Here is a 19257-nt window from a genome sequence, read left to right as displayed (position 1 = left end):
GAGGTGAAGGTCAAATCATGAGAGCTCAGCAACATTTTCCAATAAGAACGTAGCCCTTTTAGAAAAAGAATGTAGTTATCTCCTTCTTAAGCAGCAAACATAAGTAGAAAACTTACTAGTAAGTTACTGTTCTGAATTCCCGTGTGCCAGTCTCTAGGCCTGAGCTGTTTTCAGCATTTTTATACGGCCTAAGAGGTAGTTTTAATTATCTTCCCCACTTTGCACTCGAAGAAACTAAGGCCCAGGGAGGAGGTTAAGGATCTTGTCCAAAGGCACATCGCCAGTAAGTGGCAGAGCCAGGATTCAACCTCTGATGGTGTATGACAGTCAAAGCCTGTGCTCTTAACTACCACACTATTGTATATCTGTGCCAGGTTCTAGGTGATAGAAACCAATCAGACCACCCTCGGGGAGTTTGCAGGCTGGTGAGGAGATGGACTTGCAAGCCTGCCACTCAATGACGCATGAAGGTAGTGGATGACAGTGCGTGACTTTGCACCAGGCAGTCCTTGAAAGAAGTAGAGGAATTGGCAAGAATAGTAAGGAGGAGATAAACATGGAGTTTCAAATGCTTGCCGAGGATTCTCAGGTATGTTAATTATATAGTATGCGACAACCTTGCAACAGAGGAGTAAAGGAATTCTCAGAGGTTCAGGTGCTTCATAAAGCGCACAGGTAGAAGTGAGATGGAAAGCAGACCTTTGAAGCAGACCTAAATCCAGTGTGCTTTACCATGGACCAGAGTTTCCCTGCACCAGGCACACTTCCTTCCCTTGCATTACCTCCTGATTTTTTGCTTCATCAACTAGAGTGGATTTTCAGATTAATTGGGAAGTTGGACCAATAATCTTTAACATCGGTACCAACTGGTCGGCCTTTTCCTGACCAACAGGGTGAGAAACTAGTCGGCCACCTTTGTGCTCATACCGCTCTCCCAAAACAGCCTCAGCAGAAATTCTATTGTCCTTAAGTTTCGGTCCAAGCACCGTCATCTCCAGGACTTGTTTCATTCTGGCAGCGCATCTCTTGTAGCCTTGTAGTTGTGTGTGTGTGTATGTGTGTGACTTAACCAACTCTCTACTAGAGGGCAAACTCCTTGAGAACAGACAGTGTTTAACTGATCTTTGCTCCTTAGGGGCACTTTATACATAGAATGTCTTCAATAAACACTTCCACAGATGAATTGATTGGTTAAGAAATAGTGAGATCAACCAGAACTAAGCTAAAGAAATTTGCTCGTAGCTGCTTCCCACTTTTTAAAATTTATTTTTAATTGTGGTAAAATACACATAAAATTTACCATTTTAACCATTTTAAGTGTACAGTCCAATAGTGTTAAGTATGTTCACATTGTTGTGCATCTAATCACCAGAACATTTTCAAACCCATTAAACAACTCCCCATTCTGTCCCCTTTCCTCCCAGCTCCTGACACAACCCTATGAATCTGGCTTCTCCAGATACCTCACTTAGGATTATTTCACTTACCAAAATGTCCTCAAGGATCATCCATGTTGTAGCATGTACCAGAATTTCCAGCCTGTTTAAGTCTGAATAATATTCCACTATATGTGTGTAGCACATTTTGTTTCTCCGTTCATCTGTCAATGTATATCTAGGTTGCTTCCACATCTCATCTCTTGTGAATTTTTTCCCATTTTTTAAATAAATGCAAATACTTTAAGTCGATTCCGTTAAGTCTAACTTTTGTCTTGACTTGGCAGCCTCTCTGAGAAGCAGATGTCGGGGAACACAGAATCATGGCTATTCAGACACCAGTTCTGTATAAATCTGTCCATTTCATCCTCTGTGAAATGAGAAAAATCCTTAATCTCAGTATTAGATTCGTAGGCTAGTATTGGCCAATAGCTCCCTCTATCAGTGAATCTGTCAAAAACATTTTATCACAGGTTCCAAATGAAAACTGTAGGGGAAGCCAGGAACTAGGATCAGTGACCCACCTAATGAAGAAATATTGCCTGCCTTCAAGTGTTTAAAGCCTGCTTCAGGTCTACAGCCATGCCACCCTGAACGTGCCTGATCTCATCTGATCTCAGAAGCTAAGCAGGCTTGGGCCTGGTTAGTACTTGGATGGGAGACCACCTAGGAAGACCAGTGCTGTAGGCGTTTAAAAAAATAATAATAATAAATAAAATAAAAAATAAATAAAGCCTACTTCAGGAAATCAATCAGACTCTGGGCAGTGTGGCCCAAGGACCCCGGGGAGTCCCTGAGACTCTCCCGGCGGGTCTCAGAGTGCCTCTCTTTCCTAACTACCAATCTGTGTGACACTGAATTTTCTTCCTATGCTTCACTCCGAATAACATATTGCAACAGATTGAATGCAGAAGTATTTTAAGAATCCATTAGTCTATTAGCCAGACATCGAAGAATTTTGCAAAAATGTAATACAAGGTCATTCTTTTTTGGAGAGGGGGGGTTGGAAAGAGTTATTTTTCATTACCTGTCTCATTTGGCACTCGCGACACCTAATATAAATATTATTAAATTCGTTTTATATGTTAGGAAAGAGAGGCTCAGATTTGCAACTTGCCCCACGTCTAGCTGTTTTAAGTGACAGAACTGGGATCCGAACGTAAGTGTTCACAGCTCCTGTTCTTCCCACTAAGCCATACTCCCTTTCCTATTTCAAACAGTATGTCAGCAAAAACCCTAACTTATATACTACTTAACAAGATAGACCTCCACTGTGTAAAATGAGACCTTCGAAAACCTGTTCTAGAATTACAATGTGGTTGATTCAGTTATTTGTGATGGACAAAGAATATTTTATTTAATATTTGTGCATGTTGGTATTGTAATTAAGGTATTCAGGCAGTAGATCATCCACATACAGCTGTTTCGATCTGGACCACCTGCTTTTCTCATGTAGCCTTCTCCATGGATCAAACTTTTAGTAAACACCTAATCATACCCGCACAGACTATTTCTGAAAGGATACAAAAGAAACTGGGAACAGTGACTGTTTCTGGGGAGAACAGATTGACTGAGAGCCAAGGTGACAAGGGAACTTTTCACTGTTTATCTTTCGTACTTTTTCTGTTGTACCATACTAAGTATTACTTCTTAAAACAAACAAACAAAAAGAAAACTAGCTTAAAACAATGAAAAAAGACCTAAACCACCAGCAGATGGGAACTGCTTGATGTCTGCAGCATCAGCAGAGTCCCATGGACCCTTGGGTAGCAGAATTCTGTCTGGTTGTCAGAAAATTCTATTACTTGCCTGCCCAACTCACACCGAAAGCTCTGGAGCTGAGCATCTCGTGCCTGAGTGCAGTATAAAAGCAAATATTCAGAAGCAGTTATCTGAAGTTTAAGAGTTTGGAGCCTTCCCAAATAGCACAAGGAGACCCACTCAAGTGAATGAATATCTGCAGATTTGGTGAAAAGGTCAGTAGGAAACGGCTTAATTCAGTCATCGCAGGAAACACGCTCATATCCCAGAGCCTGAACCTTGATAGGCAGGCCCACCCATCTGGCATTCTTGACCCCATTTCCTGCAGCAGCCATAACACAATACTGCTGTCCTTAAATTCTCCCCTTCATTCAAGAACCAGCATTTGTCTGAACTCCCTTGAGAACAACTTTTCCCTCTGCCCCTACAAATGAACCCACTTCCATTATTCTCTGAGACAATAGCTAAAATCTGCTGAACACTCTGTGCTTTACATGCAGTATCGTAAAAAGCTCTCAAAGCTCTTATCTATATCGCATACTGAACAAGTTGCTGAAAACAAGCCAAGTCTGACTCCTCGTAAATATAAATTCACTGATGAGAGTACTGGCTGGAGCCAGAACAGGCAACAAAATATGTTATCCTTACAATAAATTTAATCTAGTATGAAATGGGACTTTTCAGTTTTTGGGTCCTCCAACATGTTGGTTGAGAATACAGACAAAACTCAAAAGAGAAAAAAACTAGACCTTACTGGGTTGACGTACTCATTATACTGACTGGACACATAGCTCAGTGTACTAACACAGCTGCTGTGTGCAGTACCTTTTTCACGTGCTGTGTATATACATTTTACATACATCCTAATCCACACCTCAAATTTACATGATGCATGTTAACTGAAAGATTATTTATCATAGGAGCAAGGCAAGATTTCAGAGATAGCTCTGGCGCTAAGTCTTGAAGAGTGATTATAAGTTAGATCTGGAGTCTTAAAACTCAGATGCCATGGGGGGCCGGGCACAGAGGAAATAAGCTAAATAGGGAGCAGCCAGCCTCTGGCCTCACACTACTCATGATATGTAGGATCAGGGCCCCATGCAGCCAGATGATACACAAGATTCAGATTTCTCTGTGGAGCTCCTAAGTTTTAAATGTTTGAAGTTAATTTTTAAAAATCATGCAAAGCAATAGGACAAAATCTGTCTGTGAGCCAATTCTTGCCAATAGGCCATTAGTTTTCTGAGTTAGCCCCAGCACAGAGGAGGGGCATTTCAGTTGCATAGAAATGGCACTTGCAAAGTCAAGTCCGTGGGCAGGGCAGCCTGGTCAGGGAGCTGCACCCCATTTGGTCTGGTGGAGCGCAAGGGAGCGGAAGCTAGCCAGAGAGCCATCTGTCAGGCCTGAGACACAGGTGTACAGAGCAGCACCAGCTGCTCGGTGGGGCCTCGTGAGTGCCAGTTTACATTGTGACCGCTATTGAGTGGGACAAACCCCTGCGTAAGACGAGCCCTGTCCTATCCACCCCATCAGCACGAGGGTCCAGGCAGGAGCAGGGCCATCATACACCTGCTATTCTGCTGCTAGTACATTAAACATATGAAAGAATGGCCACTGGGAATTAATAAGACGGGTTTTATCTACAGAACAATGTGAATTCCATTTTGAATCAGGAAACATTTCCAATTTTTATTCATAAAATTAATCAAAACAGCAAAAGTAGACTTACAAAGCCACGTACCAATAACAAAACAGGAAGGAAACAAAATATTCCAGAGATTTTGAAAAGTTTCAAAGGAATAGAAACCAGGATAAAAAAAAATCTATAGTTAAACCACGGCTGCACAACATGTTCTATTCATTCCTGCATTTTCTCAATAAGTTCTTCCTTATATTTGCCTTTCTCTTTTCCAACTTGTCGAGATTTGGCTTTCCGTTCAAGAATTTTTTTCCGATCTTTGTCCAGTTTTAGCCTGGTGATAACCACCTATTTGGAGAAAACAAACAGATCTTTGTTTTTTAAGTGGAAAGGATTTATAACCAAGATTATTTTGTACAGAAGGGTCTCCCTTGACAAGCGCGGCTTAGATTCCTTCTGTTCCCCAACCTCCTGTCCCCTAATTCCCGAGAATCTAGGAGATGTTTAGACAGCTTAGTGACATGAAATGTTATTTGGGTTGGGAAAAATTATACAACCAACATGTTTCTGGTTTGTCTAGTATCCCTTGGCTGGCAAAATGCATTGTTTAAGAAACACCTGCATTCCCGCCAGCTACTGGGCAATACAGAGATCCTAAGGGTAAGCAGATCCCAATTATTCTGCCTTGAGGATCTGAAACTCTAGAGGAGAGAGACCCTACAATACGGTGTATAAAATGGGAGCGCAAAGGAAGAACAGCTTATTCCACTAGATGGGTGTGAGGGTCCAGGACGAAATAGCCTCTCTTCTCCATCTGGACATTATCTGGTGGGGAAGTGACGTCTGGAATGCCTGGAACTCCCCTGCTACCTGACTGAAGAAAGGAGCCTTCACCAAAGACGACAAAACAGACGAGAAAAGAATCTGGATCCCATCACTAAGCCAGTGAATCAATCGAGCCTGCCCGACCTCCCTCTGAAGTCCTTGCCAGGGCCACCCGTGTAAACAGTGCCGACATGTCAATAAGTCTTACAGCAGCACAATAATGGAAGGCTGCCACCGCTGCTCAGGCCCGGGCCATACCTTGCTTGGGTGAATGCCCACGTGGACAGTTGTGCCGTTGGCCTTCTCACGTTGCACTCGCTCGATGTAAATGACATATTTCTTTCTGTACACCTGTACTACCTTGCCGATTTGCTGACCTTTGTAGTGTCCTCGAACCACCTGAGAGAAAATACAAGAGAATTTCTCCCATTTCTAATGCATGAACATTACAGTGAAGAAACTAATTATCAGGAACACACAGACTAAGATACAACTTTTTATACAAAAGCAGATTAATTCCGGCAGACAAAAACCAGCAGTTTTTTAGATATAAATCTGCTTTGTGTTAGTTTAAGTTAGGTGGAAATTCTCCACCTGAATGGTTTTCTTATCATAAGTCAAAATCTCGTTGGCTGTTTCCTGTACTAAAAATCTGCTCACGCTCCAACTAGTTGAAAAATCTTTAAAAATCAACTAGATTATAGTTTCCCCGAAGGCCAAAGCATATTAAACAGTAGCCATAACAAAGGTGATGTTCATTAATAAGCACAGAGGAAGAACCACATATAAAGAACTGGAGAAGCTCAACATTCCTACATCTACCTAGGTGGTTCAGCTTATTTACCAACGTGACTTTCATGTCGAAAAGAGAACAGCCACATCTCACCGAATATCCACCACTCTCTCTAAGACCAGAGACTCACATGGAAAAGTCTGTGAAAAAGCCCTTATTAACTATCACCGAGGCTGAAGAAAAATGTTAATAAAAGGAAGCCAAAGGAACAGCTGGACGAACGCTTGGCCCAACGAGGAGGTGGACGGGACTAAATCGACTGGACTGAAAAGAGCGAAGAAAAGAAGAAAGAATGATATCCAGAGTCTGATATCCAGAGTCTGGGTGGGCAACCGGACAGATGGCTATGCCTTTCCCAGAGCACGGAACGTGGAGGAAGAAACAGATTTTAGGAGAAAACAGTTTGTAACATGTTGAATTCGAGGCAACTGGAGACAGTCTAGTGGAGATTTCCATAAACAATTACAAGGTCAGCTGGGTCGGCAACGCTGACCCGGGAGTCATCCCCCGCAGAGTCTGGCGCAGAGAGCCGCCCTAAGCAGGGCCTGGCAAATTGGCAGCCACGTGGCTAAATCAAAAAGCAGAGTTTTGCTGGGTTGGCATGCTGTTTTTTTTTGTTTTTTTTTTTAAAGCCACTATCATTATCATCATCATCATCATCATCATCATCATCATCATTATTATTATTATTAGAGAATTGAATCTGAATGCTCTTAACGGAAGCTGGGCAGGCGCTCTCCACTCGCTCTGGGCCCCATCTGAGCTAACACATCTGTGGGGTCACATTACTTGCCAGGATCCCGCGGGCAAGGGAGTGTATGACTCCCCCACGTCCAAGCATGTCGGGCGAGGGCGAGGGCGGCGCCCGCGCGCGACGCAGCTGGGAGTCGTACCTGGACCTCGTCATCCTTGCGGATGGGCATGGAGCGCACGTTGTATTTCTGTCGCAGCTCCTTGGAGAGCGGGGACGACATGATCTTCCGGCGCACGTGCGAGGGCGCATTGAAGTGGCGTTTGCGATTTTTGCTGCGGTCCGAGGTCACGAAGGGGTTGAACTTCATGGCGACCGTCTGGAAAAAGTCACGAGGGAAGGAGCGAAGGGGAGCTCAGTGGGGTGCCGGGACACACCTCCCACCCCCCCGCGCAAATGCTCTACGGGAAGAGGTGGCCTCGGAAAGCGACTGAAGGAGTAGGACGCGGGATGTGAGGGCTCTGGGTGTTACACTGAGTAAGGCGCGCATGGGGGGCGCATGCCTGACCAGAAGAGTCGTGGGGAGAGGGCGGCGCTGGGGCCTTGAGGCTGAAGGAGGATGGCCTGGGCTAAAGAATGCACGGTTGGGGTCACGCAGAGAGATCTCTGGGGAAGCGGGTAGGTCTGCAGCAGGTGGGGAAGGGTCCCATAGAGAGGAGAGCTTCACAGTCCGCGAAAGATACCTGCATCTACTCACCTACCTGGCGCCGGAAGTACTCAGACGATGCGCGCGCAAGGCGGGAAGTGAGGCGTCCTTGCCGCGCAAGCGCAGAAAGAAAGCGGTGACCCATTCCTTGGGAACAAAGCTGAATGGCGCCCCCTGCGGCTTGGGGTGGGATCGCAGCGCCTCGTTTGCAGACACCAACCGAGGGGTAAGCGGCGCTGGGGGGTCATGCCCAGAACCCCGAAAAGATGGCGCCTCTGGGGAGGCGGGGGGTACTTTTGCAGGGCTTGACGTTATTTTAATAGATAACCATCAATAGCCTCTTTCCTCTCTTAAACTCTTTGTTCATGCTATTCTCCGCAGAGGTCATCTAGGCATATTATTGGGGTGATTTAAACATCATGATGCTCCAAATACAATCTGTCGACTTGCTGCTTAAAATCACCGAGGAGCCTGTTCAAAATGGAGATGTTCCTGTTCTACCACAGTCCTACAAACCAGACAGTGACAGGTCGGCCTCAAGGAATGGGAATTTAAAGCAAGCACTCCCCTCACCAGAGATTTTGAGACGCACATATGTTTGAAGATCGTGGTGAAACAACCACCAGGCTTTGCAAAACTCCTCCCCCACCCCCACCCCCCCACCCCACCGCCAAGTGTTTTAGCTCTGTTTGGGAGAGCCGCCTCCATGTTTCTGAGCTTCAGTTCCCTCATCTGTAAAACGGGGATGATCTTAGTAGGTGCCTCGTGGAATTATGAGGACTAAATGAGTTAATCCGTTTACAGTGTTTAGAACAGCGTCTGACATATAGAGCTCAATTATAGTCATCCATTATTCCTTATCTCCAGGGGCCTCGCCGTGTCCTCGCATTCAGATTTTTGCCATTAACTCCCAATGACACAAACTGTAAACTTTCTGTGCTTGATGTAAGCACATGCAACACTGTGCTTGAATTGTGGTCTTTTTTTAGCCTCCACATGCTCCTTTGGAGACTCAGCCACCCTAACCAGGACTTGGTGGGATCGGCTACTATGTTGCCGCATGCCCTCCCTTGGCAACATGCACAGGGACTGGTAGAGGAGCCCCAGGACCTGGCACAGTGCCTGGCACAAAGGAAATGCGAAGGGGATATTTGTATGTCTCAGAGGCAGAGGGTGATGGCGGGTGGTGAGGAGCTGAGAGCCCTCCCTGGGTTCCGATTGCCTGGGTTTGCATCTCCACCACTTCTTGGCTCTGAAGCTTCAGATAAGATATTTAGCTTCTTGGTCACTTACTTTCCTCATCTGAGAAATGGGAAGAATGATAGTACGTCCCACGTGGATTTGGTGTCAGGGTTAAGTAAACCCTTAACACAATGCCTGGCACAAAGGAAGCACTTACTAGATGGTAGACGTTATTAAATGAGCAGTAATGGCTAATCTTCTTAGGCTGAGCATTTACCGTCAGGCATTGCACTAACAGCTTAATAAACATTACCTCGTTTAACCTGGTAAGCAACCCTCTGAAGGGTCCTTTTTACAGACTAGAAAACAGGTTCTGAATGAGAAAGGAGTAGAGAATGACAAGGACCCAGCATTAGATACTATAGTTACTGCCATCTTGCAGCCAATAAATGTAATTCATAAAGTTATTAAAATAGAAAGGTGTCTATTAAGGAAAAAAGTCAACTACAAAATACTGTTAACAGCAGGATCCCATTTTGTTTATGGAAAGATATCATTAAAATATTAACAGTGATTATCTCTAATGAGTGGGATTAAAGGTGATTTTACTTTTTCCTTTTTAATCTTTTGCTCTTTTCTGATTTTCCTCCAATGGGGCTATGAGCATGTATTAGTTGTGTAATTAAAATCATGTTTTAAGAGTTTTACATTTTTAAAGAAAATCCCCAATACTCCATTTAGCTTTCCTCTGCAGGCCGTTTAAAAGAAAACAAACAAAAACACAAAAGTATTCTATTTTCAATTTTCCCTTTTTTGCGGGGGAGGAGGCTCACTTTTCCCCTTTTGACACAGTAAGATCTTAGGGGCCGAGGCAGAACCCTGGAGTCAGGCGGCTGTGGGTTTGAATTCCAACTTCGGCACCTGCTAGCTGTGTGGCCAAGACACATGACTAAATGTCTGTTTCGTCCTTCCTAAAAATGAGGTAACACCCACCTCGCAGCATTGCTGTGAGGATTAAGACAAGACCTGAACAATCGCTCCTTGCCTGGCATGTGGAGGATGCCCAGCCACTGGTAGCTATTACGAGGATTACCATAAAAATAATTACGGTCAGAATAAAGTGTATGAGCTCATCCTACGTAACTGACACAAGACAACTGCCGGGGGCGGTACGGGCTAGGCTCTCTGTGAATGTCCTCCTCACAGTCCCCTCACATTCCTGGACCACTGGCTACATCTATTGTTGGAGCAGCTGATGAACTTGTTTCATCAGAAGGGACTAGGACCACCAGTGTGGCCTGTCACATTGAGAGCATGCATATCATCGTTTCAGGCAGGAATCAAATATTAATTTGTGAATGAAAACGAACTGCAGCTACCATTCATGAGGGCCATAGCTACGTGCCACTTCTTCCCGAGCTTCACACCCCCTCTGCGTACCTGACCCCTACTCCCAACCCAGGGCAGCATGGGCTGCAACATATAAGCTTTTTTCTTCACGGGTGTGACCCTATAATGTCACCTCTGCTGCAACTGCAACACCTCCCCAGGAGAAGCCATTCCTGCCTGAACCACCACTGCCCCCAACCCGTCACCTCCCCTAAGATGTACCTGCACTGTAATCCTGATTGAGAAATCCTCTTACAAGAAGACACTGTAATCTGCACTTGTTTAGGCAACCAAAGGAATTGGTTTGAGGGCGAAATCTCAAAAATGACACATACATACCTTAAAAGTCCATTTAAAACACATCCGCCAAGCTTTTGACCTGAAGCAAGGCGTTTTCATTCTATTGGGAAATGACATTAAACCAACCCAAGTCCCAGGTTTTGGTTTCTTTAATAACGTGGAGTGAGAACTTGGACCCTTTTGACGTGAATGCAGGATCCCCAGGGACGCCCCTTGCCCTTAAATCTTTTCACTGGTCTTGTTCGTATTGAATTCAGCAGCATTTTGAGGACGGGGTGGCAACTTACCTTTAATAGGTCTCTCCAAAGTATTCAACTTAGTTTTATTAGATTCTTTCAGTTTCAATCATAATTCATAGGCCGTCACATCATTACAGAGCAGAGCACAGTGGGCCTAAACAGGTCGGGGAACACACATAATTGACGGCTGGTAGGCAGACTACTTTTGACCACTAGCTCTGAGTGTCACAGTAATTCAAGTAGCAGACAGGACTTTAGAGGGATAGGAGGGTCGATGATGAGGGTCTTGCAGACGGGTCTCGCTCCCACATTCGTCCCTCGGGTGTTCACCCACGTTTGTGCTGTCCCAGTGAGGACCTTAAAGGACTGGACAGCAGGATGGCATATATCCACGTAAGTCACTTTGTTATAAGTGATCATGATCTCCCTTCGCTGACCTTAAGGTTGAAAAAGGAATGCCAGGTCCTTGGAAATCGAGAATGTATGAAACACCTCGGCTCAAAGCTGTGGGGAAAAGTTAGCTCTGTTCTCAAGATGATTATATTCTATTTGGGAATACCGATGTGAAACAACCGCCACTTTTGAAAATTTACCATGCTTCACTTTCCTGCATACCTGAGCTCGTTCTAATTCGGTATGATCTACTTGCACGTATTATAGATTTAATTTCTGCGATGGCCCTACAAGATTGTTTTGTTCCTATTCTCATTTTCACCTGAGGAAACTGAAGCACTTAGATGGTAAAGACGTGGCCTGAGGCTACACAGACAGAAAATGGCAGATTCTGGAACATTCTGTAGGGATTCAACAAAGGAAGCGCTGAGTCCAGAAGATGATTTTCTGATCACTCTCAGAGATCCTTCCCATAATTCCCAATTCTCTCTTCTAGAATTAAATTTCCTTCTGGGAGCTGGGATTGAGCCTCCAGGCTACCTAGCCACAATCGAGTAGAAAGAAACACATAGCAATATTTCTGAAAATCAGCCGTTTAATCTATTCGAACCCAATGAGTGGGGGAAAGAACAAAAACCCTTTTTTTCCCTTGAGATTCTGATTATAAGAATAAAGGGTCAGAGGTGTCTCTTCCATAGGAAACTGACATCCCCTTTGTACTCGTTTTTTGTTTTTTTTTAAAAATGCATAAAAGTGGAATTTCAACTCTTGTGTACACCACACCTATCCCTTCCTCACCCTGTCTACCCTCTATAGGGGCGAATATTCATACACCGAAGGGACTCTTCTCTGTAACTGGGGGACAGAATGTGAAAACAATCCATTTAAGTGGCCGCAGATACCAGAAATAACCAAATGAAGTTACGCACACGTCAGTCAACTCATATGCAAGAGGAGAAGCTCATCTATGCGGAATCCAGGGCCAAAGACTACAAATGGCAGAGATGCGAGCTACCCATATAGATAAATTAAAACTCCTTCCTCTGGGCGCTCCCCTTAATTACAAAAGTATTCAAAGAATCTCGATATAAATGGAGAACAGGCAGGTGGTTCTGTCCCTGGGACACCAGGGCATACCTGAAATTCCGGAGTGGGGGGTGGGGTAGGCGCAGAAGTTAAGCCTGGACCATTGCCCCTCCCTTTCAGGACTAAGGGGAAAGGGGAGGGGAGCAGTGGGGTGGGGACCCACTTCAGGGGCAAGGGGGGAGAGGCAATGGAGCTGCCCAGGGACCTGGAACATGCTGGTATGGCGGGGGGGAGGGGGGAGGGATGGGGGGTCAGGCGGGGGTGGCTTAATGGGCTAGAACTGTGCACCCCTTGGGAGCCCAGAAGGTGGACGTCCAGATAAGATCAGGGTGGGTTTGCTTTGCTTCCCCCACCTAAGGCCTTGGGACTGACGGCAGCTGGCTGGGAGAGGCTGAGACGTGATTATTTTAGGGTTGCAGAGAAAAATGCTTCCTGTCTGGACGTAAGTGCGCAAACTGGGTCTGGTTCTCAAAGGATGACTTCCCAGTCACAACCAGCCCCTCCACCGAGAGACGCGGCTGTCACACAGCATCAGAGCTGAGGCACGTTGGCAGGGGGGTTCAGAGGATCAAAGTGAAGAGAGAAAGAAAAACTCGCCACCCGCCCAGCGACCGGCGGGAGACCCGAGTCTCCACCATGGCTGCCCAACAGTGGGCATCTGCTTCTTGGGAGAAAAAGAAAGGGGCGGGAGTGAGGGACTTGAGGATGGGGTTCTCTGCTGGGCAGGAAGGGGTGGAGCACAAGCGAGGGTTCCAACTACAGCATCACATCTCAGGGGCTTGCCTGGGAAGTACCATTCGTGGAAGGCGCCGGGGGAGAGGGAGTACCTTTGGGCAGCCTGGTCCAGAGCCGACAGCCCAGGTCTGTGGGTTGGCTGCCTGAGGGGAATGGAGTGATTAGTGTGTCCAAATGGTGGGGACTACAAGATTGTCAAAGCCTGGCTGAGAGCTGGTCCACGTGGATTCTGGGCTGTTCCCCTAAGAGAGAAGGGACTGTGGCCTTCCAAGGAGTGGTCCCCAACATCCCCAAGCACCCCTTGCCTGACTCTGGTCTATGGTTCCCCGGCAGGGGGCACCACAACTTCAGGCAGTGTAATTTGTCTAAAATCAAACATGGGGAAAAGAGGTAGGTGCGAAACCATGAGCTACCCCCTCCCTCCCCCCACCCCCACTTTGGGACGAAGCCAGATCCTGGGCCAGATAGAAGGCGGGAGGAGACAGGGCGCTGGAGGCAGGGCTGGCGGTCTCCCTGGGTCCTCGGCCATCGGGCCGGGCAGGTCGTCAATGCATCTTGCCCAGCTGGATCTTCCTCCAGGCCTCTGAGGCTGTGAAGATACATGAGTCCAGAATGCCGGCAACGGTGAAGGTCCCGCCAATGATGGCACAGATCTGAAAGCGGGGGAGGTCACAGGTCAGCGCTGGACTGAGTCCCAGGCCAGTCCCCTCCCAGGTCACAAGAGGGTGAGCTCAGCAAGTGCAGACACTCTGCCCCATTACGCCCACCATGTGGTAACCAATGGGTCTGGAACACACTCAAAAACCCACTTGTTGGATGACGAATTTAATAAGATTACAGTCATAATCATCAGCTCCTTTAATTCCCATGCTAACCTTCCAGATGAGGAAGATTATTAGACCCATTTCACAGGACACGGAGGCTTAGTTAGGTAACCGAGGTCACACAGTAAGTGGCAGAGCTGTGACTTGAACTCTTCAGGTTTGTCTTGATGTTGGAACCTGTAGTCTTAACTTCTACTCTCAATTGATCAGATTGTTTATAATCCCATTTACAGATGAAGGAATGGAGGGTACAGAAAGGTGGCGTCACTGGCCCAAGGTCATGCGGCCAGCAGGTGGCAATCCTGGGACTTGAACCTGGGTCTGACATGTCAGGTCCAGGCTCAGTGCTGCCCGTGGTCAATATCTAGGGTGGGCTGGATAGGCAGTAGCGACCTGGATGGACTGGAGCAAGAAACGAATCCTCTCGTTCTCAGAAGCTTGTGCTCCACCAGCAAAATCACAACCAAGGCGAGTGGTATGGAGAACAGGGTACCTGTGGCGCCACCAGGAAGCTCGTGTTAGAACGACGTTCCTCATGGCGCTGTTCACTTTTGGGACCAGATAATTCATCGCTGAGGGGGGCTGTCCTGGCATCCTCAGCCACCACCCATGAGATGCCAGTAGTACCCTCCGCTCTCTGTTATGACAACCAAAATGTCTCCAAACATTGTCAAAAGTCCCCTGGAGGTCAAAAATAGCTCTTGATTAAGTAACTGCTGTAGTAGCGGGGTGATGATGAGCGTCGCCCCTATGTCTGCACCCTAACTTCCTGCCACGTAATAACAATATAACCACCACACAGCAGACAGAGAGCTTCCATGACACTCTGTGCTGAGCACAGGTCTGAAATGCTCCATGCCCCCCATCACCGAATCCCCGAGCCAACCCAACGAGGCAAGTCCTATTCTTAGACCTGTTTTACGGCCGAGGACGCCGAGGCACAGAGACACTTGTAACTCGCTTGTCTAAAGCTACAGTGCTTACTGGTCGAATGGAGGAACAAAACTTTGTGGCGTCTGCACTCTGAACACGACACTGCTGCTCCTCAGGCACGAAACGCCACACCCAACCGAATTCCTTGATTTGCTTTCAAACTGTCAGAGCTGTGACGTATCCAACTCGAAATCCTCTGGCCTATCTATGAGTTGCTTTCTGGTGCCATAAAAGAATCAAAGTATGGACGATGAAAGATAAAAGAAGTTCGTAGATGGTTTGCAAGGACATTTTAAAATGTGTTTTTCCCATGAGCACATACTGTATACCGCCCAGCACCCCATATACCTAGGAGGGAGGTTCCACTTCACTCGTGTACCCACGTGGCCCAGAGAGGGACGTAACTTCTCCGAGGTCACACAGCAAGTGTGTCTCAGAGCCAAGCCTGTCTGCCTCCAGAGCTCTCGCTCTTCTCCACGGGCCACATTTAGGCAGCACTTAAATGACCACCGGGCTCAGAAGCAGCCACCCTGGCCGGCCCCACAGGGCCCGAGACTGCCCCGAAGGCACCGCCGGGTGGCCAGCTGGCCACTGACACCCGATCACTGGAGGACTCTGGGAGAAGGCAGCGCCTTAATGAACCCTCTGGTGCCAAGTGGACGAGGCCAGGAGACACAGCGGAGGCGAGAAGGAAGAGCGAATCGAACCGGCATTTATTTTTAAAATGATATTTCCACTAGATGAGCTAAGCAGAGGCCTGTGAGACAGAGCAGGTCTGTACTGATGGGTCGTAAGTGGAGCAGCTGGCATCCCAGTAATAACAGCCCAAGAAACCGGAGCAGCCCCCCCAGGGAGTGGAGAGGCTGGGGGCGCTGGGGGGATTATGATGAAGTGTCTTCAGTGGGCAAGGCCTCTGCCTGCCAGCCCCAGAGCATGACATAGGGGCACTTTTCGAGGGAGATGACGGCAGGGGAGCTGGTTTATTTTGGTGGAGTGGATCAGATGATGGGAGATTTTTATACCACAAAATGCTTTTAGAGCTTGGATCAAGCATAGGAAAATGTGACTTAAGTGCAAATAATAAAAAATAAAAAATAACCACACACACATATCTATATTCATCTACACACTTTGTAACTCGAGTAGCCCTATGACTCATACACACCTGGTGCCCGGTCTGAAGCCTCCCTTCACTGGGCCGGCCCGGAGCAGAAGGCACAACACATGCCTTGAGGTTCACAAAAAAACCACACAGCTGCAGGGAAACTGAGGCCCTGGACGTGTGGAAGTTGCTAAGCAACGGAGGAAGCCCTGTGGCGAGCTCTGTGTGAGCCTGGTTTCCCAGGCCAGCGGCCTGTCCCCCACCATCTACATCTGTCGAAGGTGCTGGTCACGGGTCCTCGGAGGAGGGAGAATTCTGGCACATTTCAGGGGGATGGCCTCGAAAGCGGAAAGACATCTCACGGCGCGTGTGACGTTGCCGCGGCCCCTGCTCTCGTTATTCTGCCTCTGGCCTGCTCACTCGTGTACCCATGGGGCCCAGAGAGGGACACAACTTCTCCAAGGTCACACAGCAGGTGTCGCAGAGCCAAGCTTGTCTGCCTTCAGAGCTTTCGCTCTTCCCCACAGGCCACATTTAAGTGGCACTTAAGTGACTTCCCTGAGATGCTGGCACACTCATATGCACAGGTGGAGACTAGTGTGAGGTGAAGCAGGGTCGTGAGGAGAGGGGTCCTGGGGTGCTCTCGGGCCACGGGGCTCCTCTCGGATTTCGACATCTGGGTGGTCACAGAAGCCCAAGCACCGGGAGGCTATTACATCTGGACTCATCCGAGGAGGTGATCAGTCATGGCCATCCCTCCGTCCCTTGTCCTAAGAAGGTCACGGTCCCCACGTCTGAAGCACGTGGGGAAGTAAGTGCAGCCACGAGGTGGCACTGGATGGCATGTCTGTCTTTGGACTTGGGCCCTACAGTACAGGTGGCAAGTCGCAGGCTTCCTTTGTGATTCCTTGGCTGGTGGGGGACAAAAAGGACCAACCACACGTTAGGAGGCTGAAGCAGATTTCAAGAATGGACTAAGAAAGAGATGGTGACAAGGACAGTGACTCGGCAGTTCCCTGACCTGAGGAGACAGGCCCAAGATGAATACCAATGAAGACAGAGCGAACGTGCCCATGACACTCAGTTCCCCCGGCCTGTTGCTTGGCACTCAGGAGAGCAAGGAGACCCGGGCCTCCGAGGGGCAGAGAGGCCGGGAGGCGTGACCGTCCTCGGTGGACACCGGGGAGGTGGACTTGAGCAGAGTGGGGTGAGGTCAGGACTGCGGGGTCCTCCGGGACCTTCCATGCTGTGGAGCAGAAAGAGCTAAGTGGCCTTTGGAAGCTGAGTGGCGGCTGCCACTTACTCTGGCCGTGGGAGGGCCTTTCTGGGCCTTAGTCTTTTCATCTACGAAACGGGAAGAACGTCCCTACCCCGCCAGTTGTCGTACTGCAGGAAACGCCCCTGGAGTTCCTAGCACTTAGAGGGTGCTCAGTAAACGGTCCCCAATCTTATCTTTCAGTTGATCAGAAGGCTCCGACCTGGCTGCTAAGATCTGAGATTTTCTAAATCTCTCTGAGACCCACCCTAAGAAGAACAAACGTATTCCCCAGAGCAGGCCTTTGGGTCTCAAGTTCCATTCTCTACCTGGCTCTTTAAGCAGAGAAGTCAATTGATGGAAAGACAGGGTAGCGAAGGTGTCCCAGGCCCACAGACAGATTCTCTGCAGGTGCCATGCGCTCCGAGAGCCCTTCCTACAAACAAGGTGTTTCCTTAGGTAAGTGCCGAGAAGTGTTTGTAATGAAAAACGTCCGTGGGGACAAAGCACTTCGGCCAGAGGTGGTTCACACTCTTTGGCCGGTCTGGGAGCGCCTCAAAGCTCCCCACTGCCCTGCCCAACCCCACTGCCTAAACTCTCGTTCACGCGAGAGCCCAGGGGAGAGGGGACATGCAGGAGGCACTCAGGACACGTTCACTAAGTAAAGGAATGAGTGACCAAGTGAGGAAGACGAGTGGGGGGTGGGCGAGTCAGTGTGACAGTAAACAAGCGAACGAACGAACGAATGAATGAATGAATGAACAAATGAATGGCTCGCTCGGGAAAGGAGCGTGATTCCACGCCCAAGGCAGGTGGCGAGGGTGACTCACTCCCAGGGGAGTTTGCCAGGAGCTGGGGGCATGGAGGAGACCCAGGAGGGTGGGGGCCCCTCCCAGTGTGTGCCCTTGCATCCCCCTAGCTGCCTGTGCCTCAGTTTCCCTACCTTTACGAAGGGGAAGGCTAATCCTCGCCCGAGGTCGGCTGTGGGAATAAAGGACAGTGTCCACGCCACCCTGGAACGCTTGGTCCCTCACCACTGCCATGCTTTGTGCCTCCTGACCAGGCCCCTCAACAGGGCGAATGAAGGAGCAGGGCCACTGGGCCAGGAAGGGCCACCACGGCCAGCACGTGCAACCCTACTCCGGTCAGCGGCCCCAGCTCCAGAAACGAAAACCAGGACGACTCGATGCCCAGGCCCCAGCGAGTCTGAGGGAAGCACATCACGCCGCTGTCGGCAGAGGTCACCCATAATGCCCCTTTGTTCTTCGCAGGGTCCTCCTCCCTGCGGTTCTACCAGCTTCCTGCCCGCTTCCCAGAGCTAAGACAAAGCTAGTCTGTCTACCTTGAAAAGAAGGGGTGTGTGTGTGTGTGTATGTTTCCCTTGCATTTTAATTATAGCTTTCAATTCCTTATAATATGGAAAGGATGTGCTCCAGCCACACTGGCTGGAGAGCTGAACCCCTCTGTTGCCACACCGGCACTCACGCTTTCCCTGTTCCATATTATCCCCCCCCCCCCGCAGACACACACACCATTTACTTCTCTGCAGTGTGTGATGAAGTGTGACAGACGTGCCATCGAGGGGTGGGGGAGACTTTGGTCTCCGGAGTCAACATTTCTGGGGGCCGATCCCAGCTCTGCGACCCTGGCCGAGAAAGCCAGTTTACCTCTCTGAGCCTCGGTTTCTCTCATCTGTAAAATGGGGCCCACCGTACGGGCCGAGGTGACCTCCGTCTAGGTCTCGTAAGTGCCCGAGGAACTGACTGTTCATTCACTTTCCTCGTCCGGTCAGCAGCGCTTAAAGAGCTTGTGGAAAAGCACAGTGTGAGAAATAAATAATGAATCGGAGGCCCATCAGATGCTGGCGGCGGACAGACTGGAGCCGGGGATGAGAACATGGTGCCAGTGGCCGGCGGGGGTGGGGGCCGTCTCGGAGGGGAAGCTGATGACTGGGCCCTGGAAGGGTGG

General features: G+C 48.5%; 1 protein-coding gene, 1 long non-coding RNA gene and 1 pseudogene across 4 annotated transcripts; 1 reads left to right on the top strand and 2 right to left on the bottom strand.

The window, feature by feature from the left end:
- Positions 1-2008: 2008 nt before the first annotated feature.
- Positions 2009-2126, top strand: LOC120617094 (uncharacterized; annotated as a pseudogene).
- Positions 2127-4859: 2733 nt separating this feature from the next.
- On the bottom strand, positions 4860-8040 carry RPL26L1 (ribosomal protein L26 like 1). 3 transcript variants are annotated; one of them, XM_039878152.1, is made up of 4 exons: positions 7903-8040; positions 7348-7524; positions 5920-6060; positions 4860-5184 (listed from the first exon to the last, which is right to left on the bottom strand). In XM_039878152.1, the coding sequence occupies exons 2-4, from the start codon at positions 7513-7515 to the stop codon at positions 5056-5058; spliced, it is 438 nt and encodes a 145-aa protein (XP_039734086.1). In that variant the 5' UTR covers positions 7516-7524; positions 7903-8040; the 3' UTR covers positions 4860-5055. The 3 variants fall into 3 exon arrangements, with proteins under 3 accessions (XP_039734086.1, XP_039734075.1, XP_039734096.1); XM_039878141.1 differs by having other exon boundaries at positions 7907-7983; XM_039878162.1 differs by lacking the exon at positions 7903-8040 and adding an exon at positions 7714-7737.
- Positions 8041-12883: 4843 nt separating this feature from the next.
- Positions 12884-19243, bottom strand: LOC120615044 (uncharacterized). The gene is made up of 2 exons (XR_005656185.1): positions 18957-19243; positions 12884-17280 (listed from the first exon to the last, which is right to left on the bottom strand). It is a non-coding gene; the product is annotated as an uncharacterized LOC120615044 (long non-coding RNA).
- Positions 19244-19257: the final 14 nt, after the last annotated feature.

The sequence above is a fragment of the Pteropus medius genome, unplaced genomic scaffold (genome assembly GCF_902729225.1).
Source record: "Pteropus medius unplaced genomic scaffold, Ma_sr-lr_union100, whole genome shotgun sequence".
NCBI lineage: Eukaryota > Metazoa > Chordata > Mammalia > Chiroptera > Pteropodidae > Pteropus > Pteropus medius.
Note: the sequence above shows the minus strand (reverse complement) of the source record. Positions and strands in the feature narration are given on the sequence as shown.